General features: G+C 51.3%; 1 protein-coding gene across 1 annotated transcript in view; it reads right to left on the reverse strand.

Moving 5' to 3' along the window:
* Positions 1-1417: 1417 nt before the first annotated feature.
* Positions 1418-26626, reverse strand: part of RNF165 (ring finger protein 165) — a 98465-nt gene continuing 73256 nt past the window's right edge. The window contains exons 2-8 of the mRNA XM_032859477.1: positions 15062-15377; positions 13371-13481; positions 9504-9633; positions 7924-8028; positions 7504-7599; positions 2659-2765; positions 1418-2145 (exon numbers count right to left, since the gene is read on the reverse strand). Coding sequence (XP_032715368.1) covers positions 2028-2145; positions 2659-2765; positions 7504-7599; positions 7924-8028; positions 9504-9633; positions 13371-13481; positions 15062-15377 — 983 coding nt within the window. The 3' untranslated portion in view covers positions 1418-2027. The remainder of the gene's footprint in view (positions 2146-2658; positions 2766-7503; positions 7600-7923; positions 8029-9503; positions 9634-13370; positions 13482-15061; positions 15378-26626) is intronic.

The raw sequence follows: 26626 nt of genomic DNA on the forward strand, positions 1-26626 counted from the left end.
CCCCCATTCTGTGCCTGCAGGTGTTCAGAAGAGGCATGCCTCCGCCTCACAGCTCTGGTTGTGCTAAAAGGTTCTACCTCGAGCCAAAATCTGCCTCTCGGTCATTTTTGCCCATTGGTGCTGGATGTACCCTTTGTAGTAACAATGCAGACTCAGATTTTCTTAACCTTACAGAATTTCTTCATGGATGGGACAAATATCCTGTCCTCCTTAGTTTTCTCTTACTGATATGAGGGCATTAAGACTGGGGGAGGAGGGAAGGGAGGGGAAGACTGAGGACAGTGCAAATAAGGGAGGGGGAGGGGCAAAGGAAGGGAACAGAATTCCAGCTGGGCCGGGTTTTCCACCCATGAGTGAAGAAAACTGGGTTGAGGTTGAAGTTTGGTGGATGTTCCCCATCTCCTTTCTTCTGTCCTCCCATCTCTCTGCTTCTTTTGGGGCTCAAGAAAAATTGTGGGGTGGTGCAGAAAGACACATTGTGTGGTGTCCCTTGGAACTTCCAGGTCTGTTTCTCCCACCACCCCTGTCCCTAAACTCCAAGGAGTTCTCAGGATGGAGCATGAATTTTTGGGGTGGATAGTGTCAACCCTTACCACATCTGGGGGAGGTACAAGAGGTGGCAATGGAGATGCACTATCTTTTGTGTCCCCTCTAAGGAGAAGGAGAATGAGGCACAGAGAAAGAGAGGAGTCAGAGAAAGAGCCAGAGACTAGGGACACAGGGCCTCCCAAAAGCAGCCAATGCAGTCTTAGGACCGGGGCCATCTCTGAAGGACCCCATAGGCATCTGAGACACCCCAAAGGAAGCTGAAGGCCCTCCTCCAGGTCCGTGGTGTCTGACCACAGCCCCCGAGTGCCAGTCGAGAGCACTGTGGCCAAAGCCAAGTGTCCACCACCTAGGCTGTCATATCTTCATCATCCAGTTAATTTTTTGCATAGGGAGGCAGGGGCCAAATTGCCTCTTTGTGACAGGGCTTAAGCCCAGCCGAAAGGAAGAAGGTGGCATCAGCGGGGACACCCTGACTCTGAGGAACACGGGGGCAACTCTAGCTGAAGGCTCGCTCCTCCCTAGTCCCACGTGGAACCAGGGCCATGGCTGGAACGAAGTAGACAGGCCTGGACCTGGGGAGCCCTCCCTCAAGACAGAATGTCCCCCTTCTCCTCAAACCCTGCCTTCCTCACCCTGGCTGAGCCCCTCAGGGGCCACCAAAGCCCCCCATCTGCTCCTTTTCCAGTCCTCCCCTTCCCCCAGATGCTCCCCTTCTACACTCCACGCACTGTAAACATGAGAAAAACAAAAGCAAAGGAAAAAAACAAAAACAAAACCAAAAGATACCCCCCCCGCCCCGCCTCCCAACCTGGGTGAAAAAAAAAAAAATCATCCTTTTTCACCAGAAAACAGGATTTGCTTTTTTTTTTTTCACTTTTGATTCTTTTCTCCTTTTTTCTCATAAAGACGGTAAGATTTGGGCTGTCATTTGTTGGTTCAGTCAGGCACCAAAACAAGGAACTCAATGAGAAATATTTGGTGCGAATTCGTAACAGCGACATGTCCACCACAGATGACTAGAGCACCACACACGACATTTTTCTTAAGCTAACATGCTCCGGCTGCCATCCACAGAAATAGCTAGAGACCCCTACATGGTTTCTACGTGGTCGAGAGGTATATATACAATCCTTCCAAGGACAGGATTGAGGGGCCTGTCTGTCAGCTAGGACCTTCCAGTTCCCGTCCAGATTCTCAGCAGCGTGGGCCCCCCCTTCCCACCCCTGCTCTGGGCACGGCCAGCTCCCTCCCGCGCAGCGAGGTGGATGGGGGCAGTCACCATTCTGGATGGGGGGGTCCTCCCCCCACCCCTCCTTTCCCTCAGACACGGATACCGCCAACTCCTCTTTCCACAAAATGTGCTTGCAGGCTTTTCCTCTACATCAAATGGCTCAGAAGGCAAAGTTTGGCTGCAAGGGCTATGGCCGTGGGGAGGACCTGGTGAAGGAAAATGGGGCGTCCACTGGCTAATTCCTCCCTCAGCTGTCGGCTCCCAGTTGTGTCTCAATGTCCACTCGGCAGATGGGACATTTCTTGCTCATGGCGAGCCACTGGTCCACACACAGTTGGTGGAAAAGATGCATACAGGGTAGGCGCCTGGAAGAGAAGGGAGGGTCAGAGGGCTGGTGGAAAGGGAGGGGGTCCCGGGAGGGCCAGGGGCGGCACGATACTGGCGATCACAGGATGGGGGTGGGAGGTGGCCCACAGTGGCACCACTGGGGGATGGGCCAAAGAGGGTCTTGGGAGCCCTGCCCTGCAGTGAGGCTGTGGCGGGGCTGGGAAGTCATGTCAGGGAGGAGCACCCCACAGCCCTCTTCCTCCATGAAGCTCCTTCAGACCAGCCTGAAACAAAGCCATGACTTTGTCTTACACCCATCCAAGCCAAATATCACTCTGTTCTCTTACACTCTGTGTCCACCAGTCCACACCATAAGCATCATACATCTAGAACATTCCACACACCACCTTCCTAGAAGAACCACATAACAATCTATGGCACACTTAGCATGCACATGCACAAGAAAACAAGCACTGTACCCCTGACATACAGCACGCGACTGATTATTAATACCTGCGGGTGGGGGGGGACAGAAGGAGCGGGTCTCTTACCTCACATCTTCTCCATCTTCCAGCATAGACAGACAAATTGTGCATTTCTCATCTGTGTCTGACTCCTCCCCCTCTTCCTTCTTGCCCTTGCTATCCTGGGGTCTTCGCTATGAGAAGCAGAAGAGGAGAATCAGTTACCTGGAGCAGCTCACCTGGAGACCCTGATCTTTCAACCACAGCCTTCCCCTCCCTTATCAGGGAGTCAGTGTCTTTGTAAGTTCTTAAGGAATCCCCAGACTTGGGTGCTTATCCCAGACCCTTTTCCCGGCCTCCTCCCCAGCTCTTTCTCCTTGCCTTGGGATAAGGTGGTGGTTATCCTGGCTGACAGGTATAGAGTTTGGAAAGGAATGAAGAATCAGTACATGGTAAAACTATGTCTTGTAGATAAACTGCTTCCCCTTCCTATTCCCCTCACACTGTCCACTCCTCCTTTATGTCCTTTCCTACTTAGATCCCTGCCTCCAGGCTTCTGCCTCCACATTCAGGTCCAGCGTGCTTTATCCATCCATCCACTCACCTATTTACTCATCTACCCATCCACTCACTCGGTCACCCTCCATCCATCCAACATCTCACCCATCCACCCATCTACCTTCTCACCCATCCATATATATATCCATGCATACATGCAATCACCCACCCATCCATTTATCCACTCAGCTTCCAACCACCCAACCTTCCATCCATCTACCCTTCTATCCATCTACCCATCTACCCTTCCTTCCTTCCTTCCTTCCTTCCTTCCTTCCTTCCTTCCTTCTCTCCTTCCCTTCTTCTTTTCTCTCTTTCACTCAACTAAGTTCTACTCATTTATTCATTCATAGCTAGGTGAAAACAAAATTCAACTCATATCATTTGTACCATACAGTTGTTTTATATTGTTAGATTTCTTCCTATCCAGAAAATTCCTTTAAGATAGGCACTAGCTCCAACATGAGTTTGGACATCATGTAGTCATGCTGTTTACACTTGTTGACTTTAGTTGAATTGTTTTAAATTCTATGCTAATGATTTGAAAATCGTTAACTGCTATATAGAAATTTCCAAGTTCTTAGATGATGTGGACCATGGTTCACCCTTCCTTAAGTATTGTTCCATACTTGGGCAAGCAGAAGGTACATCATAGGTACTTTAAAAATATTCTGGGGAGGAAGGAATCTAATCAGTGAATAAAACTGGCCCACCTTTCTTGTCCCCATCTCCAAGCTGTGCAGTGAAACAGTCTGATAATATCCATGGGAAGAAAACTAGCCCTTCTGTCCCCTCTCCAGAGAGAAGCAGACTTAAAGGTCATTTTGCCAAGAGAAAAATCTGAAGAGTCACAAGATTAAAAAAAAAAAAGTTGCCCACAGAATAACTACGACCTTGGGGCCAGCTTAGATGCTAGGTTTCCCCACTCCAATCCTTGGTCCTAAGCTCTGGAGTTCCTTAGTCTGATGTGGTCCCTGGAGTGCTGTAGCCTCACCGGAACATAGAAGAAAATCTACGCTTTCTGCTCTCAGCCTCCCTGGGCCCTATCCACTCCAACTGCAAACCATGTGATGGCCAGTGCAATAAGTGTTCCGTTGTCTAGAAACCAGAAAATCAGAATTACATCCATAGTCCCATATAATCATCATGGCTTCTGAGTATGAATTGAGTCATGATGGTCTGCCTGCCTAACAGCCCAGCTGGGTTTCTGGGAGGAGTGGCCTTCTTTCAGTTGGTCCTTTGAGAAAAGGGATGTTCTATAAAAGATACTAATAAGGCTCACTATTTACCTATTTTCTATTTTTTCCCCACAATTATTCATTATTTCCTTTTTATAGTTAATGATTTCAACCAAATAGTCTAACGTTGTTCTACTACATCTAATCTATATTTCTTTCTTTTTTAAAAATATTTATTTGAGAGAGAGAGAGAGAGCAGGGAGAGGGGCAGAGGCAGAGGAAGATAGAGTCTTAAGCAGACTCCACTCAGAGCACAGAACCCAACTCAGGGCTTGATCTCACAACCCTGAAATCACAACCTGAGCCAAAACCAAAAGTTGGATCTTACCCAACTGTGCCACCCAGACGCTCCTAATCTATATTTCTTTAATCAGTCTCTTTTCAAATCTTCCTATTTCCTCTTTTGTATTTTTAATCTTTTATGTCTTCTGGGTTGTCTCCTCATTATCTATGTAACTTTTATTTTAATGGGAACTCTTCTCAGCATTTATTTTATATTAATTTTACCCCTTCTTCCCGTACCTTTTTGTCCTCATTCACATTCCCTTTCATGTCAGTGTGATTGGTTTTCATTCTGTATGCTGTTTTCATACCTTTGCCCAATTCTTATTTTTATGTTTGTCTCCATGACTATTCTTCCTTTGTATTTTTTATTCTTTTATCATCGCTATTGTAAAATATTTTTTGTTTTGTATTATTTGACTCTCAGTTTGAATTTTCAAAGTTTTTTTCACATTTCGTTTGGGTCCTAAACTTTATCATTTCATATTTTTAATTATTCTTTTTTTTTCTTATAATATTTTATTCCCCTAATTCTCCCTTTATTTTCATCACTTTTACCTCAACTCTTTATATTATTGGCTTGGTCCATGTTCTCTTTCCATCCTCCATGTGTGTTCTCTCCCTGTCCCCTCATGGCCTGTGGCCCTGAGGGCAGGTGTGGTATGTGGCCCTGGCGAGAGTGAGCACACCCTGGTCAGAGGAGTGGAAGCTGCTCTTGTCTCTTGAACACGCCACTCATTGCCTTCCATGTTCTCCTCCAGTATCCTAAACTTGCCCTGCAGAGAATGATTATCTTCCATTTGCTAATGCTACCCTTAGTTACTGAAATACTGTCATTTCCTCCATGAACATACTACCCATATAAGACACATTGTAGATAATGAATGTTGGTTGAAATCACGTATGGATGAATCCAATGCTTCTGTGAGGATCTTCACAGACCAAGATCATGGCCTTTGAACTGATATCATGGGCATCCATGCAAGCCTAGAACAAGTGAGCCTTCTATCAAGGTAAGAGCAGTTCAACATCCCTGATCACTTACCAGATACCAGGTACTGTACTAAACTATTACATGCATTATCCCACTGAGGAACCCCTTATGGTTGCTACTAACACATCATTCCTATTTGACACTAAAAAGGACGTGGAAGGGGCCAGAAAAGTCAAGTAAGTTGTCCAGAGCTACACAGCTCTCAGCGGTGGCTATGGATTGAATGTCTTTGCCTCCCAATCCCAAATTCAGATGTTGATGCCCTACCCCCCAATGCGATGGTATTAGGAGATGGGAGCCTCTGGAAGCTAATTAGGTTTAACTGAGGTCATGAAGACAAAGCCCCTATGATGGGATCAGTGCCCCATAAGAAGAGGAAAAGACACCAGAGCTTCCTCTCTCTGCCTTGTGAAGATACAGCAAGAATGGAGCCATCTACAAGTCAGGAAGAGAACCCAGTGCCTTCCCAGGCTTGAGAACTGTGAGAAATAAATGGCTGCTGTTTCAACCACCCAGCTGATGGTACTTCATTATAGCAGCCCAACAAAGACAGCAGTAACACTGAAATTAAACACTGGCCCTATCTGACTCCAACACTTAGTGCTCATGACCACTGAGCCCTAGTGCCTCATGAGGCAGTAAGATGGGCTCTGGCTTGACTTCGATGAGCATTTTCCCACGCCAGCTCTCTCAGTACTTATCAAGCTTTTAGTTCTTAAATTTAAAAAAAAAAAATATTTTTTTTCACAGAGGAATTTATTTTATAGAGCAATTTTAGCTTACATTAAAATTGAGCAGAAAATACAGCCCATTCCCTCGTCCCTCCCCCCACTCAACACACACACACACACACACACACACACACACACAGTCTGAGCTATTTTAGCGTCTTGCATGTGTGGTACATTTGTTATAACTGATGGACTGATAGTGAAACACTGTTATTAGAGTTTACATTAGGGTTCGTTCTTCCCGTTGTACTGTTCTATGGGCTTCGACAAATGCACCATGTCATGTGTCCACGATTACAGTGGCATACAATAGTTTCACTAAAAATAGCTTGTGATCCACCCATTCACTCATTTATCCCTCCCCCTAAAGCCCCTGGCAACAAGGGACCTTTTAACTGTCTAGTTTTGCCTTTTCCAGAATGCTATATGATTGGAATCATATAGTATGCCTTTTCAGGTTGGCTTCTTTCACTTAGTAATATGCATTTAAGGTTCCCTAATGTCTCTCCATGGCTCATTTTTTTAAAAATCACAAACTAATATTCCATTGTATGGATGCACCACTGTTGTTTATCCTCTCACTTATTGAATGACATCTTGGTTGCTTCCAAATTTTTTATTTACTGGAATTTTAAAATATTTAAAAATCAGATGGCTGGGTTCTAATCCTACTCCAGACTCCTCAGCTATATCGGTGAAGAGTGTACTTCTATAGGCTTAGGATGGAGTTTTGAACGTGTGCCCTTAAAAGCTCCCCAGGTGATCTTGCTGCTCAGTGAGGATTGATTGGAAACTCCCATTCTGAAGTCTTAGTTGCCCATTTGTCCCCATGTGGGATTGGACTTGGACTTCTTTTCTAAGACATATCTTGGCCTTCACTGCAGGTGCTCCCTCTGCCCATTCATTCAGATACAAGCATTCATACACCTGTATGTCTACCTAAACACCCACTCACAAGTCCACATGCACACGCACATCCAGCCCTCCTCCTTCATGATGAGAGGCACCCCCATCTCTCCTCCTGGAAACACCTGACAGAGACAAGGGAGAAGATCTGGGAAACATCACAGCTTCAGAGCATCTAACTACAACCCCTCAATGACACAGGCTGACCCACTAGCAGACTCACCTTCTTGTATTTGTGGGGGAAGGTGAACCTCTCAATGGTGTTCTGTACAGCTCCCCGAGTCACATTTCCCAACCTGTCCTCAAGCTGCAGCAGCTCCTGCAAAGAGGAAAGTGTGGACATGTGCACTCTGCATGTACTCCCTCACTCACACACGTGCACACACACGATACGGAGGGAGGGCACTGAAAGATGTTAGCAGGAAGAACTCACATAACCACCGGGAAGAACTTGGCTGGTACTGAAAGACCCCAACATCTTTACTCACTCTCTCTTTTTCTCTCTTTTATGCTCAAGCCCAAAGCTACCCACAACCTCCCATGCCCTACCCACCAGAAGGAGAAAGGGAAAGGGGACCACGAACATGAACATTCGTGATGTCTCCCCCAACCCAGATGGAACCAGACAGAGGGGCAGGCATACCTCGTAGCTCTCCCGCACCGCGGAGGTGTGTCTGCTGGGGTTTAGTCCCTGGAGAGCAAGGAAGTGAAGCTGAGGGTAAGGGTAGTTTCGGATTTCATGGACGACCTGTTGGAGAGAAAAACACCTCAGATGGGATTCCTGGCTGCATGAGCCCAGCATCCAGTTGCTCCCCCTCACAATCGGCCAAGCTGCACACCCCCAAGATTCGTCAGTGGGGAGTGCTCTCTTTCCTGCTCTTATATACCCTCCTCCCCTCATCAAGAACCAGGCCTATGCCAGATCAGCCCCCCCCAAAATAACAAAATTAATAAAGTAAGTATAAATTAGTAAATATATATATCGTATACTAATATCATTAGTAAGATGACTCAGCTGATTGGACATTTATTCCCAGAGAGGCACTGTCTAAGCACTGCACATAACGACTGGAGTGATCTCATCTGATCTAGGATGTGGCTACCATTGCTACCTCCAACTTACTGGTAGGGGAAACGGGACACAAATAGATAAAGTCAGTGCCTAAGTGGCAGACGATGATTTCAAACCCAGGCAGCTGGGTGGCCACGGGCCCCTTCCTTCCCCTCTACTCAGTACTGCCCTAGGTGGTGTCTCAGATGGCGAAGGGCATGGGCCATGTCCTAGCCAGGCAGGGCCAGTGAGAGCATGAATTTCAGCACAAAAGACTCAGTAATCAAGGTAAATAGTATTTCAGCACAGTAGACTCAATAATGAAGGTAAATAATATTTTAATGCAATATTTTAAAAAAATCAAAATTATTGCCAAAAGTCCATAATGAACAAAATACCAAAATGTTAAATAAAGACAGGATCTGACCCTGCCCTGGCAAGACCCTGCCCCACTCACCCCCTACCCCCGCCCCTGGCCCCAACTATGAGTTGGAGGGCCCAGATTTCCATCACAGTTCCTCTACCTATTCACTGCATGAGCTCTGTTTCTTAACCTCTCTGCTCCCGTTTGCCCAGCTGTAAAACAGGGATAAACATCCTTTTATGTAAGGTTGCGAGTAAGTCACATAACGTGCTTAGAACAGGGCCTGCCGTGCACTGAGTGTTCCATAAATGTTAGCTTTTTCTCATAGGAGATGGTGCTCGTGACACCAATCGTAGAACATCAGAGTGGACAAGGGCTTCAACTCATGCAAACCTCTCATGGTACAAACCAGAAGACTGAGGACGGAGTGGTTAATGGCGGAGACAAGGGCTGGAAGGGGGGAATTGTGTTGTAGGGCAGCTACATGCACGGGCTGTCAGGAGATAATATTTCGCCAACAGGCTGGTGCCACTTTAATGGCCTGTCCTCACCTCCGCTCCATGGAGCTTGCAATGCCAGGGACTGGAAAGGCCCCCCAGAGCCACCCTGCCCCCTTCTGCAATCACAGAGCCCTGCGGGGACAAAGGCCTTTTGTCCAGCAGATCAAGTCAGAGTGGGAACAGCAAGGGGGAGGGGAGGACAGCATGCATGACAGCAGGACACAAGGGAGCTGTGGACCTCAGTCCACCACTGCCGGCACCCACAGGCAGTCAGGGGGTCCGTTCCCTGGCAGAGCCCTTGCACTCACCATCTGCGTGGAGGAGGAGTTTCTGGGAAAGTGGTGCATTCGAGGAGTCGCTAGGTAATGCTGATAGTGCTGAGGGATGGGCCGCACCTGGAACTGGGCAGGGCTCAAGCCGGCGTCCACACTGAGATCCCTGCGGGGACAAGGCCACGGTGAACCACAGGGTGCTGGGATCCAGTCATCTGCTTACAGGAGGGACCCCAGACACAAGACTCAGAGTCACAAACCACCAGAGCTGCAAGGGACTCGGCGTCACCCGTCCCTTCCCCTCTCTTTAAAGTGAAGGAAACAGAGACTCAGAGGAGAAAGGGGGTCTGCCAGGTCTGAAGGGGCTGGAATGGTCTACACCCCAGAAAACTCCTCAGAATGAGTGCACCAAGGCTCCTCCCAAGACAAAGCCCATCCTTGAGAGAAACGCTGAAAGGATCCAAGCAGAGCTGGTCAGGGATACGGAGCCAAGGGAAGACAAGTCAGGTGGAAGTGGAGGGGAAGGGGAGCACGGGCCACATTTGTGTCACTGTGAGAAAACCACAGAAGAGGGACCTCTGCAGCCGTGAGGCTGGGAAAGCCATCCTGGACCCCTACCCCCGCCTCCTACAAGTTTTAAGGGAAAACTCCCTTAAAAAAAAAAAAAATCATTCATTCCAACAGAATAGGAACGAGGGCTCCTTGAGAAATGGCCAATTTCAGGTCTGGAGCAGAAAATGTGCAAAATGATTTGAAACCTCTTGTTATAACTCAAAGCAAGAAAGTTATCACGGCATCCTTAAGAGGTTCCCACTGGCCAGGGCTTAAACAAGAGGCGTGTCAGCAAGCATCATTCCAGCAGATGGGAACTTTTCGAACAGGTTCGGATCCATGAGAGGGAAATGATGGTAAAGAAATCCAGTCCCTTCAAAGGACATTAGGGAACCAATGCTTCATTTTGAAAACCAGTGAAGAGAGGGAAAGAATCCAATGTTTATCCTGCCTTTCCTCTGTTAACTGGACCGAGGGTAGCCAAATAGTTGATGAAGGGAAATTCCTCTTTATAAAAGCTTTCTAGGAGGAGTCAAGATGGCGGAGAAGTAGCAGCTGAGACGACTTCAGGTAGCGGGAGATCAGCTAGATAGCTTATCTAAAGATTGCAAACACCTACAAATCCAACGGGAGATCGAAGAGAAGAAGAACAGCAATTCTAGAAACAGAAAATCAACCACTTTCTGAAAGACACCTTTCCTGTGGCGGGGAGGGGAAGCTTTCTAGCTAACAAATGAATAAGGAATGGTGGAGTTATTCAGCACCTCCCTGCATCCCCGAAAGAAGTAAAGGCTCCGGGCAGAGATCACCAGTGGCTAACACAGCAGAGGGAGAGACAATCAGCTTTCTGCTGGGAGAACACACCCCTTGTCAGTATTTTTGCCAAGAAATCCTAAGAGTTGAACGTGACTCTGCTTGACCCTTGATCTAAGTGCCAGTGCACCGGGAACTGAGGAAAACGGAGGGACCTCTGAACGGATACAGCAGAGGGCAACCGGCAAGAACCAAGTGGGAAACACAGAAAAAACAGCCCACATCTCTTCAACAAATACATCCAAACTAAGGAAAAAAGATATGAGAGATATTTAAGGAATTCCTGCTTCCAGATGTGATGTGTGTATATGTGAGTGTGTGTCTGTGTGTATATACACGGGAAGCACTGTCTCAATGCATAGTTTCTTGTCAGTTGCATCTAAATATCAAGCTAAACTTTATTTTCCACTCACTATCAATGGCCTGGAAGCGTGCTGTGGTCTGGCTGCTACCTTGAGCCTAACATTCTTCCCGGAGAGCTTAAGAGCTGGCACCGTCTCGCAGGTGAACCTGGAGGCTTGGCAGAGGCAGAGCCGCTGGCAGGGGAAGGACAGTCGGATGCTGTTGCCCTCCACCCACCGTCTCACAGGTCCCAGGTATCTGTGGGGGGGCTCTGCCTGGCCAGGGCTAGGGCTGGGTGGTGGAACGGGGTGCAGTCAGACCTTCGCATCACAGCTGGAAGTATGAAGCCGGGAATGAGTCAAAGAAGGAGCGTGATGAGGACAGAGACATTGGAGCTCAAGGTCAGGGTCGAGTTATCCGGTGTAGACCAAAAAGGGGGCGTATTTGGGATTGCTGCCGCAAGGGCTTGCTGCTCCCCCACACTCTTGGCCAAGATGCCCAGCTAAGAGAAGCTGCCTGGGTAGAGCGGGGTTTAAATATCCCAAAGTAAGGTGGACAGGCCAGGCAGAAAAAGCCCAGGGTAAACCCAGATGTGACTCAGGGCAGGATCTCCCCCTGGTCCCCTGCGGAGGCCTCTCAGGACGTCAGTCTTTGTTTCTCAGGCGGACAGAGGTCAGAAGGGCAGAGGGAGTGAAGCGTGGAAAGCCAGCGAGCTGGGGAGGCTCACACCTGTGGGGGCTCCCGACACCACCCCAGGACAAGACTCACCACTCACCCACGTCACCTCCCCGGTCCCAATGGCCGCGCTGGCTCCCCCATGTTTGTTCAAATCACCCAGTGTGTACTGAATTGAATTAAATTGGATGGACTTGACTGCTGAGGGACAGAATTCAATCCAAACTGCAATTAAACCTTCCTGATTTGAATCTGCTAATTAGAAAAAGCCTGGGCTGAAGTTGGCCGCCGCGTAGCCTCTCCTTTGAGGAAGTGTTCAATTTCACAGAGCGTCCCCCAGAACGAGCAGAGGGCTGGGAGACATGGGAAGGCCTTAGAACTATTTCCTGTGCCTGGAAGCACCTTTTGCACGCAGTCAACCGGAACTCGCCCGCTTTTGAATCATTCCTGGAAGCCCTGTCTGCCTGACTGACAGCTGGAAAATGACACAGAGCACATCTGTCTTTTTTTTTTTTTAATATAGTCCCTGCTTCTCCATAGAAGTTTTTGTTTGTTTGCATTTATAGTCTTTCAAACAGCAACGTGTTGACCCCAAAGTTACAAGACCAGCCCAAAGAATTCCCAGACCCCCTTCACCCAGGTTCTCCAAGCGTTAATGTTTTACTATTTTGCCGCATTTTTAGTTCCTTCTCTCTCTCTCCGCATATACTTACAACAGCTACACACACACTTCTCCGTGGGGTTTTTCCCTGAACTCTTTGAAAATAAGTTTCAGGCGTGATGCTCTCTGAACCCAAATGCCTCAGAGAACTACACACCTTTTTCAAGTGTTTGGACGTCTGCATCACACCCTAGTGTAGGTCAACCAAGTCCAGAGCTAGAACCAGAGAGGCAGGTGAGACAGAGGACCCCAAACAAAGCAACACTACATTGCAGGGCAACAAAGACCTCTATCCCTCTGCCCTGAGTGTAAGAAATTGTAAGACACAGGATTTCAGTGCCTACAAAGATATCACAGCAAAGCCCTCAATCTCTCTCCCCAGCTTCTGTCCTCAGTCCTTACCTCCAACCCTGCTCTGCCTCCACAAGCCGCTGTTTGGTCTTGCTGGGTTGCCCTGGCTCCTCTCTGTGGATCCCTCAAGGTCCACCCTCTCCAGGAAGCCTTCCCTGATTAGCTAGCTCCTGAGACTCTCCTTTCTGCCTGCCTCCCAGAAACCACTGGTTTCCAGGCGTCATTGACCTTGGGAAGTGTTTTCTGTCTCTGTCCCCTCCTCCCCTGCAGGACCATGAGCACAGAGCCCCAGGCTGGGCACATGGTGCTATCCAGGCACATCCTGAGCTAACTGCCTTAACCAGGCCCAGTGGGGGTCATGTGGCCTTGAGGGTGACTGGGGGCACAGGCAAAGCCTGGAGCTTGAAGATAGGCCTCCTGCATCATTCAACGTGAAGGAAACAGGAACTGCATGGATCAGGCAAGACCCTCCCCACCCCCTCCCTTGCTTAGGGCCCCCAAACACTCACCAGTCAGTGCCCTCAGCCAAATACCTGGGCTGAGGCGTCTGGAGTTGGTGGCCGAAGTCGAAGCTGGGGTGGAGGCGGTGGGGATGGACGGATACACGCTCCTGACTCCGCCTGCATGGGAAGGGAAGGAGGGCCCATGGCATCAAGGCTGCCCCGGGGCCAGCCCAGCCCCTAGGAGCACTGAGCAGCGCTGGCCAGCCTGAGCCTACAGCCTACAGAGCAGTGGGTTTTGTCCCTTTTCCCAAATTCCAAAGACATTTCCCAGCTGGTGGCTGTCAATAATTCAAACATTCCTGCTGTCTGGGGGCTGCCCACTATGCTGAGTCCTCTCCGTCCGTGTGTCTCCTGCCGGCCAACTGTCCTACCCAAACTCCCCAGCCTCCTCTGCTATTTCTCCTACTTCCTCCCTCTGAATTTCGTGGGCTGTCTTCAGGGGACATAGACGTGCCTCCTGCAGGCTTTCCAACACCTGTGCACCCCTCTCCTCCTGCCACACCTTTCTCCTCTCCTCCACCCTTCTCCACACTCTTCCCAGCTTTCATGGCCCCAGTCAAAGACACCACCTACAGGAAGGCCTCCCTGCACACCGCAGGCATGATGACCTCTCCTCCCTCTGACCTGCTACAACAGTCACCTGTGCCCCCCACACCCCAACCCCCACAGTCACAGACTCTTAGAGCCTTAGAAATCATCAGGTCTAGCGGTCCTCAGTGTGGTCCAGGCACCCCTGGGGGTCCCCGAGACTCCTTCATGGGGTTTGTGAAGCCAAATCTATTTTCATAATAGTACTAGGATGTTATTTGCTTTTCTACTCTCATTCTCTCACAGGTGAATGGTGAATTTTCTAGAAACCACATGTGATTCTGGAACAGACTGCAGAAGAAGACATGAGAATACAGCTGTCTTCTATTAAGCCAGGCATTAAAGATTTGCAAATATGTTAAAAAAAAAAGAAAAAAATCCCTCTTCTCAGTACATGTATATATACCTTCTTTTCACAAAAAAGACACAATTGGTCTTTTTTGTTTCTATGGATTTGTTCTTGTATTTTTAAATGAATTAATAAATCTGGTTTAAATAGCTCAGTTTTAATTTCCAACATGGTAAATATCAATAGTTATAACCCGTGTAAACAGAAGTTTGTGGACTCCTCAATAATTTTTAAGAGTGTAAAGGGTCCTAAAGCACAAATGTTTGCGAACCCCTGATGTACTCTCTTTCTCTTAACAGTTGAGGCTCAGAGAGGTGAACTGACTTGCCCCGTATTATCTAATTTCACTCTTCATTTGTTTCATAGCTGGTCGCCCCAACCAGATCATGGGCTCTCTGAGGGCAGGGCGGAAGCAGCTATGTCCTTTGGTGTCCCTTAGGGACCTTAGGTGTTAGAATCAGGTGATCATGAAGCTCCAGGGGACGTGAGGACTCCCATCTTCCACCGTGAGCGCTGTAAACCACCAGTTATCCGGCCCTGCCCCTACACCTGGGTGATGTGACAAGGACACACACTGGCTACCGAGGGAACCCGTGTCGGGTCCAGGGGCCGTTCACCGCCTGAAACTGGAGTAAAAGCTGTCTCCCGCACAGAACCCCAACGTGGTGACTGCCCGCCCAGCTGGCGGGGCGGCAGCCGGAAGCCCAGAGTCCTGCTCGAGGCCCCGCCCCCGGCCCCGCCCCGGCCCCGCCCCGCCCACCTCGGGTGCGAGACGAGCCTGCGGTGCTGGGCTTCCAGGAGCTGCTGCTGCAGGAGGTATTGCTGGTGCAGGGCCTGAGGTAGGAAGGAGGGACCTGTGACGTCCTGGAACTGCAGGGTGGGCAGCGGAGTCAGCGACTGGTGCAGGGTGCCGCTGTGCTGGTGGGCCGGGGCCATGTGGGCGCTGAGGCCCGGCTGCGACTGCACGGGGTGGGCCAGGGGGAAGTCGGGCGCCAGCTGCTGCGGCTGCGGGGGGCCCAGGTGGAAGTGACGGCAGGAGGTAGCGTGAGGATGCTGAGACCTTTGAAAAGGGGCACCTGGAGAGGCAAGGACAGAGAAGACTCCGTGACGACCCGCCCTGCGCCCCGCCCCTGCCGAGGGGACGCCCTTGCGGCTGGTGGGACAGGTGGCCTTCCTTGGAAGCCCGCGAGGTCACTGCTTTCAGGTCCACCTGGCCGTCAGGCCGCTGCCAGTGAGAGGCTCAGGGCTGTGTGTGCTGGAAGGGGGAGGCGTGTTCTGGGCAGTGAACAGAGAAGCCAGCATCCTTTAAAAAAACCAACACACTTGTTAAAGGAGTTAAGGCCCCTGAAGGCAGTTTGGCTTTCCTGAATTAGACTCCTCCCATGCAATCTCATTGGCCCGACATCCTGGTTTAATGAATGCCACCTAGAGAAAAGGCTGTCCAGCCTCGCGGAGGACCCAGCCCATAGGGAACCCTAATTTCCAGAGACAAAACAACCAGACATTGTTTTCCATGCAGTTCTGTGAAAAGGACTAATGCAAAAAAAGTCATTTTTATTTAAATAAAAAATAATTTGTTATGATGTTATAATTAATTTAAAAGCAACATTAGGCTGGGTTCAGGGTATGTTTAATCTAGTCTCCTCCACTTTTCTAAATAAAATTGACCTTGACGACAGGAAAGCCTTTACAAGTTCTCCATGAAGAATGACCCGGGGGCATCCTTTACTAAGTAAGGGAAGGGACTGGGCAAACTTTAGAAGCATTCACAGGGGCTTCCTGCTACATGTGGTAAGCTCACCACACATCTGCTCCTTCCAACCCCCACTGAAATGAGAGCAAAGGAATAAAGAGAAGATGATAGATAAGGACAGAGAGAACAGTAGAAGCGACACTCACAGGCAGCAGATGTCAACAGATTTTTGGAAGATGGAAAGCAAATGGAGGAATAAGCAAAGCTGAGGAACTGGAAAGCCAGTGCCTACCGAAGGGGCGGTCAGCAAGAAGTGGATAGATCTTGCCACCCGTGCTCGAAAGATCAGGAATTGGAGGTGCTGGCTGCTTTGGAAAGCAGGAGAGAGGACACCAATTACAAGTCTGTATGAGGACCGAGTCTGCCTGGGGCTTCTCCCCTTTCCCATGAAGGCACTGAAAACCTACCCCTCCCTCACCCTGACATTTTGTAGGAAAAGTGAGCCAGACAAGCTCCCATAGAGGAGGGCAGGTGCACAGCAGTTGGGGGCAAGCAGGGGACACCCCCTTCTGCCATTTGGTTCTGAAAGCACTGTCCTCCAGAGTGCTGGGAACTGGTCGCAGAAAGAGCTTTACAGAAACTTCTATTTGGGAGTCCCCAGTAAAATGTCTGGGTCTCCAATTGGCCACTCTGTAACGAAGCCCATAAATTAAAAATTCCACACAAACACACTCACGTACAGTTTCTGGAAAGCTTTTAGTGACCTACTCTTCACTATGAACAGATAACCCAAAGGTAACCAGTCTCTGAGAAAGACTACAGGGTGAAAACAGAGAGTGTATTAAATTTTAAAAAGGAGAAAAGAAAAGGAACTCAGAGGAACAGAGGTAATGGAAGGACCAGGAAAAAATAAACTCCAAAAACACTACAGTTAATATCCTCTAAGAAATAAAATGTTGGATTCGTGAAACAAGAAGATTTTTTTAAAGGAGCTAAAGGAAAACAAGAGAAGCCAAAAAGAGGACGGTCAGAAGATAAAGCTGGGGAACTTTCCCAGGAAGCAGAACGAGAAAACCAAGAGATGGTAAGTAAGAGAAAACAGATACAAACATAGAAAGATGGGTCGGAAGTTCCATACGTGACTAGTGAGAGAGAAAAGCTGCAGGAAACAACGGGGAGGAGATTATGCAAAATATTGTGTTTCCCAGAACTGACGGTCTGAGCTTCTGGATAGAAGGCTCCCAGAGTGCTCTGCAGAATGGACCGGGGCAGAACCCCACATTAAAGCACTGGTGAAATGTCCACATTGTAGGAGCCAAGATCATCCTGACACCTTCCAGAAAGAAAGCAAACAGGGGCCACACAAAGGGTGTGGAGGGCAAAATAGCATGGGATTTGTCAAGAGCAACATTGGAAGCATGAAAACAGGAGAGAAACTGCCTTCAGGACACTGGGGGAACGGGCGGCGGGGAGGGACGGGGTGGGGGGACGGATCTTAATTTAGGACGCTACGCCCAGCGGAAGGATTGATTGATCAGGTGTGGGGATAGAATAAAGACACTTTCAAGCATGCAGGGTCTCAAAAATGTCAACCTTCACCGCACCCTTTCTCAGACACAAACCAAGAAAGAGGAGCCAAAAATAGGGGATAGCACCTGAGAGAGATGGGCTCCCCCAAGCTCTGCAGGGGCTCCAGCCATCATTTCAGAGGGGAGCAGGACCTCCTGTGTCACACCTGACCATCAAGAGAGAAGAAGGCCAAGGTGACAGGAAGACAGGGGCAAGAAGAGGGAAGGACGGCTATTGAGAGAGAATGAGAAGTGAGGACGCCTGGGTGGCTCAGTTGGTTCAGCGTTGGACTCCTGGTTTCGACTCAGGTCACGTGATCGAGCCCCGCATCTTGGTCTCCCCGCTCACCACAGAGTCTGCTGGTCCCCTTCCCTGTACTCCTCCCCCTGCTCACCCTCTTGCAAATAAATAAATAAATAAATAAATAAATGAATGAATGAATGAAATCTTAAAAAGAAGTGAAAGACAGTCATGACTACGGAGAAAGGGAATTGCATTTTTTAAAAAAAGAGTATATTGTAAAGACTCTAGTCCAGCTTTGTCCAAAAGGATGATGAGGTGAGCCCCTGGTTGGAACTTAACATTTTCTGCCAGCCACCCTTCAAAGAAGTAAAAAGACACAGGTGGACCTATTTTAATAATTTACGTTACATGGGCCATACATCCAATGTGTTATTATTTCAACGTGTACTTGAGAGAGAAAAAAAATGACGGAGGTATTTAACATTGTTTTCTATCTGGACGAAGCCTTCAGAACCCAGTGTAGCTTTTGAATTTAAAGTGCATCTCAGTCCCGACTAGCCCCACCTGCCAAGAGCTCAGCTGCCGTCCCTGGCTGGTGGCTTGGTTCTGGGAGAGCACAGCCGTAAAGACCTCCAACTGCATCCCCAGAGCGGAGTTTTTAGCCAGGTTTCCTACCTGGCCTGTCTTCCCTCAGGGAGCTCCCCGTGGCTTACAGGTGAGATGCACACCCCTTTGCCTGAAGTTTCAACGTTCCAGACACACCACACACATCCCCCCGTTGGGCCCTTTGTTCACACCTCACCGACTGCCTTCCCCGTCTTTAAAGGTCACTTCTCCGCTCTTCCAAAAATGCCTCCCCTGCCCACCACCCTCCTCTGAGTTCCCGGAGAACGCCCTGTCTGTACCACTCCTTTGGCACCTGGCAGGGGCTACCTTGGGCTCTTTCTTCACACTCACCACCCCCAGGTGGCAGAGCTTCGTGCCTTACTGTTTCTGGATCCCCACGCACCTCTCTGGGAGCTGGCATTCAGTGGAGAGCTGCTGACTGCCGGGGGGTCTAGGGGAGAAACAGCGGCTTGGGACACTGGCTGCACTGAGACGGCGGAGAGCAGACGGGTTTGAAATCCAGAGGGAACGAGAATGGCAGGAAGGACCCAGGTGAGCTCTGGGTTTGAAAGCCGTGGCTTGGCCAGGGACCGACCGCTCAGGCCGGGCTGGCCAGCATCCTGCCACCAGGGCACCCACCCTGCGAGGGGAGCCTTTGGGTTTCCATGGCAGCCCGTTAGGAAGAGGACCCATGGACTGTCCCAGCCCGGAGAGGCTGTGCTCCCCTGCCATCCGGAAGCCCCGGTTGGTGCACTCGGCAGTGAGAGTAGGCACCCTCTCTCCGGGACGGGCAGCAAGAGAAAGGGGATCCAAAGTGTCTGCCCTGTTTCGGGTAGTTTTTACCTGCAAAGACCCTTTGACTTCCCATTCTGGGACTTTGGATCCCTCTCCCCTCATCTCCATCCCCGGACGATTCTGTCTCAGCATCCCCGCTCAGAAAGGGAATTGAAGCCAGGAGACAGACATTCAGGGACACCAGGCTTGCCTCAATCGTATGGCGTGGAGGGTCTGTGACAGCAGCAGAAATAGTATTCTATCTGGTCTCTAAGACCAGAGCAATGAAGTTCTCAGCATAGAATATCTGGGCCCGTGACAAGCCAACGATCAGTGACGTCTGAACAGCGCTTACATCCCCAAATGCCCCCATCAAGAGACAACCCACAATTTTTCCCATTACAGTGACTCCCTTGGGTTAAAAAACAATCTCCAGATGTCCCTGATTACACTATCCATTTATCATACTTCCTCGGGGCTGAAATGCCATCGACTGCAAGCTTCATCAGGAGCTAAATAGCGTTTTGAGGGAGTGAAGAGAACAAAAGAGCACCCAGAAACAAAGCACCCTACTAAAGAACCCACCAAGTGTAAGACACAAAAACACCTTCGTGTCTTTGAATTCAGACAATCAGTGCTCACAGCGTCGCCCAGAGAGCTGGGGCTGGGGGCAGCACCTTCAAGCAGGGGCCCTGCCCGTGCGCAGGGTGGGGGACAGGGTGGGTGCAGGCAGCGGTGTGCAGGGTTGCAGAGGGAGGCCCCATCTAGCCCTGCACGGCGGGGGAGGGGAAGCACACAGGATGCCCACCTGGTCCACATGGGACTCAGCAGGTGCTTCCCCAATGCCTGGGGATCGGGGACTGATTTGTGCCTCGTGGGCAGGGAGCCTGAACAGGCTGCAGCTGGAAGTGGGTGGATCAGAGGACAGAAACCATACGGCCCCACAGTGGAGGCAAAGGTAAGGAGAAGGACTCTGTGGCTGAGGGCTGGGGGCAAGGTGGGTGGGGATAACGGTGACCCAGGTCCTGAGTCTCTGAAAGGTTCATTGACATGCATCTGGTAAAGGACAGAGCAGAGGTTTGAACCGAGGTTTTTCCTGAAAGCCAACTGTGGATGGAAGGTGGAGCCAGGGCCCAGGGAACTAGGAGGCTTGATAAAGCAGGGGTGGCAGTGAGAGGACCTGTCAAGGAGGAGGAAGGTGCAGAAATGGGGCCAGTATGCCCAGAGGACACACGGGGACAGTCTGTGGTTTCTGGCCTGGGGACAGAGTCAAGGGGACTGGGGGAGCCTTAGGGCCGGGCCTAGGTGGAAGCAGAGGGGATCCAGGCCAACAAGTCAGCATGCTAGGGATGGCGACTGAGACAGTGGAGCCATGAGGTCTAACGGAGTCTTCTTCAGAGCAGGTGACCTCCTGAGCTGGAGGCATATTCTAGCTGTATTCTAATCTGCACCAACACGGTCACCCTGAAGTACAGGGGCTTTCATCCCCAAGACTCTGGGGCGCAGAGGCACTACCTTCAGGCCCTCAGACAAAAAGGGAAGGAGAACCTGATATCCCTTCAGCCTGGCCTGCTGCCCATGCGGACGGCCCCTGTGGACTGTCACCTGCTGGGGCACAAGGCTCGGGCACAAGGACTGCCCAGGTCCCTGCTGCAGAGCCTACCATCGGGCCAGGGCCAAAGCTCTCCAGCTCCTCCCAGGGCTCTGGGACTCTGGGAGAGTAGAGCAGACCCGAAGCCTCCAGGTCTCCAGGGACACTGGCCTGGCGTGTCCCACCCTCCCCAGGTCTATTCTCAGGGTGTCAGGTTCCTGCTCTTTGGCCCAGCGGCACCCTCCCTCAGAGCTGGGGGCAGAAAAGGTGGTGGGGAGGGTAGGGATGTAGGGCAGGGCCCACAGAGTCAGAAGGGAGGGGGTGCCCCCAGACTCCCTCCCAAGGGCCCCAGGACAGTGTGAGGAAACAGAGCACAGGAAATGGCTGGAAGTCTGGTCCCTGCTGAGCCCTTTCCCAGAAGCTAGGGCTGGGGTCAGAGTTCACTCCTTTCTAAAAAGCACAGCAAAGAAAACCAGTCTTTTGAAAAGCAGATTGTTTACAAGAGGCCAGTGAAGAAGGCCTCTGCCACCAAAGAGGGTTTCAAAGCCAGGCAGAGTTACCTGGCACCAGGGCCTGTCCTAGCAGCCAGCATGCCTCCCCTCTCAGTCAGACCTGGACAGGACATAGGACTTCTCTGGGCCTTAGTTTCCTACTAGACTTGTGACCCATAATGATGACACCTGACCCTGTATACCTGCTAAAAAATCTCAGCTGTCTGAGGCCACGAACATCTTCCCGCCAGTCTTCTCATCTTGCTTACTGGAAAGCCATATAGAAAGCCCTGGAAGGTGTTTCTGAACCGACTGCTGAGCTGTCCCCAGGGGCCCAGACCCAGAAACCCAGCCTGTCTCCTGCCCCAGCCTCTGCTGAGATCTGTGTGATGCCCAGCATCCGAAGTGGGCTAAAAGCGGTGAGATGCAGAGCAGACCAGCGCTGACCGTCAAAACTCACCTTCCGAGGAACTGCCACGTTACCCTGAAGCCCAATTCTCAGTATTCCCTGCCCAGATTCCCCTCCTGACCTCTCTTTCCCTCTCCGCCCTAGGTGATCTCTCTTACCTCTCCCGGACCCCCAGGGGCCTTGCCTGCCTCCAGCCCTTGACAGCCACTCTCTACCCCAGCGCTGCTCTCCTTTCTACCCAGACTGCCATGCCCTGTGCAGCCCAGACTCCCCAGGGCAGATGCCTGTCCCCCTCGGAGCGATCCAGGGCCTTCCCAGCCACAGGGACGCCCCTCCCCATTTCACTGCAGCACTCACTTCTTATACTTGGCATTTCGTTCGAGGGCAAATTTTATCTCCAAAAATAAGCTGTGACAAGAGGGCTTTCAGGGCAAATACGATGCAGTAGATGTCCTTTGTTCTTAAAAGGGGCTTAGGAATCTTCCGGCAAGGGGTGGGGGGATGGGAGAATGAAGGGGAGAGAAAAAGAGAAAGATATGGGAAGGAGAAGGAAGACAGGGAAGAAAGGGGGAAGGAAGGAAGGAAAGAAGGAAAAGGAAGAAAGTCACTCATTATCTCAGAAAAGATAAAGATTCCATTATTAGCTGGTAAGGAAATAGAGTTCTTCATGGAATCATCAACTATTCAAGCTAAATGATACTTGGGGAGTGGATAGCTCTATTGAACAGAGGAGAACCCCAAAGAGGGAACTGTGGGGTGGCCTGTCCAAGGGCTCCTGGGTAGTGATGGCTGAGCTGGGGGCCAGGGCTCAGGGCTCACCTCTCTGCTCTGCCAGCACCTGGGTCCCCATGTGCCCATGCATGTCCCCACACGGTTCTCCCAGAGAGGAGCCCACCTGTCCAGGTGGAAAAGACGAGTCATGGCCCCAGTGGTCGCACTCCCCCTGCCTTACCCCCATCTGTCTCCCCAAATGCTCCCAGGAGAAAGTGTGCTCCTGCCTAAGGAGGTACCCATGATATGACAAGGGCCCAGCTGCCGTGCCCCTGGAGTGCAGGACGGGCTGAGGAATATGCAAGCTGATTGGGATTCCTTAGGCCCAGCCCTGTCTCCTTGTGGCTTCAGCCTCAGGTCTCCCTGCTGGCCTGAGTCAAGGTCAAGGTCTTGGCCCATGTTTCTAGCCCACTGGCGGCTTCCATAGCTGGGCAAATCTATGAGGCCCTGGGAAATCCTATGCCTCATGGGGTTTGACTGATGAAGGATGAAGGAAACCCCTGGGTACAGGCACCAATTTGGGGAGCCTTGTACGAACATGCATGTGGGTAAACTAGACCCCGAGGATGGGGTCGGGGGTGTCTCAGCCCTTGGGCAGTCTGACATGAGGAAGAGCTGATAAAGCTGGGCACGAGCTGGGAGGAGGACAGTCTGGGGCAGGTAACAGCTGCCCAAAAAGGGATAAAGCTCTTTCTGGCCGAGGTGGGTCAACACAAAGAAGATGTCTCCTAGAATGTCACTATGTCCCCCAAAGTTCCTCATCATTGGGGATACCCGTGCAGAGACCCACAAATAGCCTAGCCGCAGAGTGTGGACCCCGGAGCAGGAGAGGGTCCAGAGTGCCCGCAGGACCCCTTCCCGGGGCCCACCACAATATGACGCGAACTCACTGCCGCATCTCCCTGTGCCAGACTGGTCTGCGGCAGCCCGGGAAGCGGTCCTGGCGCTGGGGGAAGGGAGAACAGGGCACAGCAGCAAGGAGAAGGCAAGCCTGAGTCCTCGGCGCCCAAGCCTGGAGGCCTGAGCCCAGGTGCAACGAGATGTGAGCCCCAAGTCAGACTCCCTGTTCTACTCCACGGGACCCCCCACAGGCCTCCTCTTTCCTCTGCTGATTCCAGTTTCTCACATCGGTTGAGCCTCCCAATGGCCCACACTGACTTCTCCAGCCTGGGTCACATCCGAGTTCCCTGTGACAAGAAATGCATGCTTTGTGATCCAGTCAGATGCAGGACATGACGCTTGGGAAGGTGATAAAGGAAAGATGGGGGATTGGAGGGAAGCTGTGGGGCGTCTTGAATCGCGAGACCAGGAGTCCGGTGTATACCTCATGAGCTGAGCACTTGGCAGACCAGGCAAATCAGAGATGAAGAGAGCAAGTGAGCCTTGGGCCCAAAACCCAGCTCCCTCGGCTGCGCCTCCCACTCCCTTATCTCCTCCAGGTAAATCGGTTTAACCTCTTTTGCTCCTATCTGATCTACCCCAGGAGAGGCCTGTTCCCCAGCAGCGAGGCTCCTTGGGCTGCCCAACATCTCCTTTCCTCCCTCTCCATGGTTTGGTTCCCTGACCAACAGAGCCAGAAAAGGAAGTGATATGCCCAAAGGGGGCCTTTCCAGCCCAGAACAGCTCTGTGAATTCTCCCCAGGGTCAGTCTTTGATCTCTAATGAAAAGCTCAGCTTCTTCCAAGGAACTGAATTCCGGGCTCTCAAACCACTGCTGGGAGGGGAATTTCCATCCCAAGAAAGCCTACTTGCTCTGGACCTGAGACAGTAAACTGCATCCTTCCAGCAAGCTGCGAAAGGCCAATGTTAACTCCAATAGCCCTGGGGACAGGAGTAGGGGCAGGGAGCCGGAGGGAGTGGCCAGCTAGGGACCGTCTGCAACTGCAGACAAAAACGGGACCATCTTCCAGGCAGTATCCATCCCAGAAGACACCTTTTCTCCATCCAATGTCAAAGAGGTCTATAAAAACATCCCCAGCAGGCGCCTGGGGGGCTCAGTCGGTTTAGCATCTGCCTTCAGCTCAGGTCATGATCTCAGGGTCCTAGGATCGAGCCCTGCATCAGGCTCCCTGCTCAGCGGAGAGTCAGCTTCTCCCCCCGCCCCCCCCCCCCCCCCCCCCCCCCCACTCATGCATGCTCTCTCTCTCTCTCTCAAATAAAATCTTAAAAAAAAAAAAATTCCCAGAACACTCATAAAAGGGCACTTTGTGGAGGGCATCTATGGTCAGGAGACCTTACTACATGAGCGCAGGACCTGGGTCTGTCTCATTCACCTATATTCCTAGGGCCTGGCACAGATCCTAATAAGCTGTAAGAACTTGCTGAATGAATGAATGAATGAATGAATGAAAACGAACAGTTGAACATGTAGGAAGTAGCGTCTCGCTAACAGCCTTGGCAGTGTGTGAAACAGCTGCCCCCCGGAGCGTTCGCCTCAGTGGGCTTGCATGGCAGCCCAGGAATGAAGCGTAAGGCAGAAAGACTAACCTGGGGAACACTGCAAACAGAAAGACTGCCAGATTCTTCCAGTGAGTAACAGGACCCAGCTGCAAATCCAGCAGGGATGGGGGTGCTGAGCCTGGGAGGTGGTCACTGTGAATCACAACCAGCTCACTCAGGAGAAGCAACGGCTTCAGACCCAGAACAGAAGCCCTCGTCTCGCATCCCTGGCCAGGGAAGGAGGGTCCCCACTGTTGATGGCATTGGTTAGCTTTTGTAAACCAGAGACTCCCAGGTCATGAGTTCAAGTATTCCGTTCATATTCTTGATACTCCAGTAAATTAAAAAAAAAAAAAAAAACAACAGCAACCAAACCCCAGTGACTTTCAAGAAGTGCAAGGCCGCGACCTGGACTTGGTCCCCCTAGCACGACCTGGTGCCCAGTGGGCAGACCAAGTCCGGCAGGGTGCCGTGATGGACACTTTCTCCGAAGGTCCACGGAGCACAGGTTCCACCCACGCAGAGGTGAGCCCCAGCCCCGCGAGCACCCAGGACTGTGCTGCGGGTGACACCGTTCCCCACCAGGACATTTCTGTCTGTCCTGACACTAAGTTCTCCTGCACGCTCCTCCGCAGAAGCATGTAGAGGAGTTCAGACCAGGGCCTCGCTCAGAAGCGGGTGCATTTTGGCAGGATCCCATTATGAAGTTCTAAGGGTGGGGTTTCAGAGAGAAGCCAGGGAGTCCAGGCAACTGGGGAGTCCTTGGCCTCCCCAAGGCCCCTGAAATCAGATCACATTGGTGGGCAGGCAACCGAGTGCTTTCAGAAGGAGCCAGGCGCACTTAAATTCAATCCCCAGCCATCACTGCTCCTGGGCACCTCGGCCAGCACCCTGGGCATGGGGTGTGAGAGACACAGAGACAGAGACAAAGGAGGGAGGCCCGGAGGACCTTGGTTGAACCAGTTGAGATGGGAGAAGGGAACACAGGAGAGAGGGAAGGCTGGGAGGACAGAGGGGGGATACCACAAGGGAAGGGAGGAGATGCCTGGGAGAAGCAGAGCTACAGGGATCTCACAACTGGCAGATCCCGGATGCCTCAGCAGCAGCAAACGTCCTTCTCAGGTCACCCCCAGTGACTCTGTCTGCCCCTTGGCTGCCCCTGGCTTGGCATATGATAGTGCCAGCCTCCCTCCACCCGACTGGCCTTCCCCAGGCAGGCCCAGGCCAACTGTGCACTCAGCTGACCACTTGGCATCCTGGGTACTCATTTTAGGCCAGTGTCCCTTCCATCAGGTCACCCCGGCTGGCCTCAGAGCCCTCCCCCCAAGCCCAGACGATGCCTGCTCCCACGGGGAGAGCCCACACAAGCGCTCAGCATCACAGCTCTGGGCTGCAGCCTTCCGGCCTGCAGGGTGAACACTGAGACCCCAATGGGGCAAGAGCCTCCCAGAGAACAGCTGCCACTCTCCTTCCGCTGGGCCTGGGTGCAGGGAACACCCACTCCTCCTAAGTCCCCTCGCTCCCCATCAAGCTGCAAGCATGGTCTTGTGAGTGAGATGGCGGGTAGGGGAGCATGCCAGGGCACCCAGCACTGAGCCGCCCCCCCCCCCCACCGCCGCCCAGGGCTCCCAGGCCAGCACCGCAGCTGGCCTCCTACTCTCGGGGTGAACCCAGGAACGACAAAGAGACTCATGGCCCAGTAACAATATTTCTGCCAAAGCCAAAAATTCCCGGGGCGG

Source organism: Lontra canadensis, unplaced genomic scaffold (genome assembly GCF_010015895.1).
Source record: "Lontra canadensis isolate GAN:19392208 unplaced genomic scaffold, GSC_riverotter_1.0 scaffold17, whole genome shotgun sequence".
NCBI lineage: Eukaryota > Metazoa > Chordata > Mammalia > Carnivora > Mustelidae > Lontra > Lontra canadensis.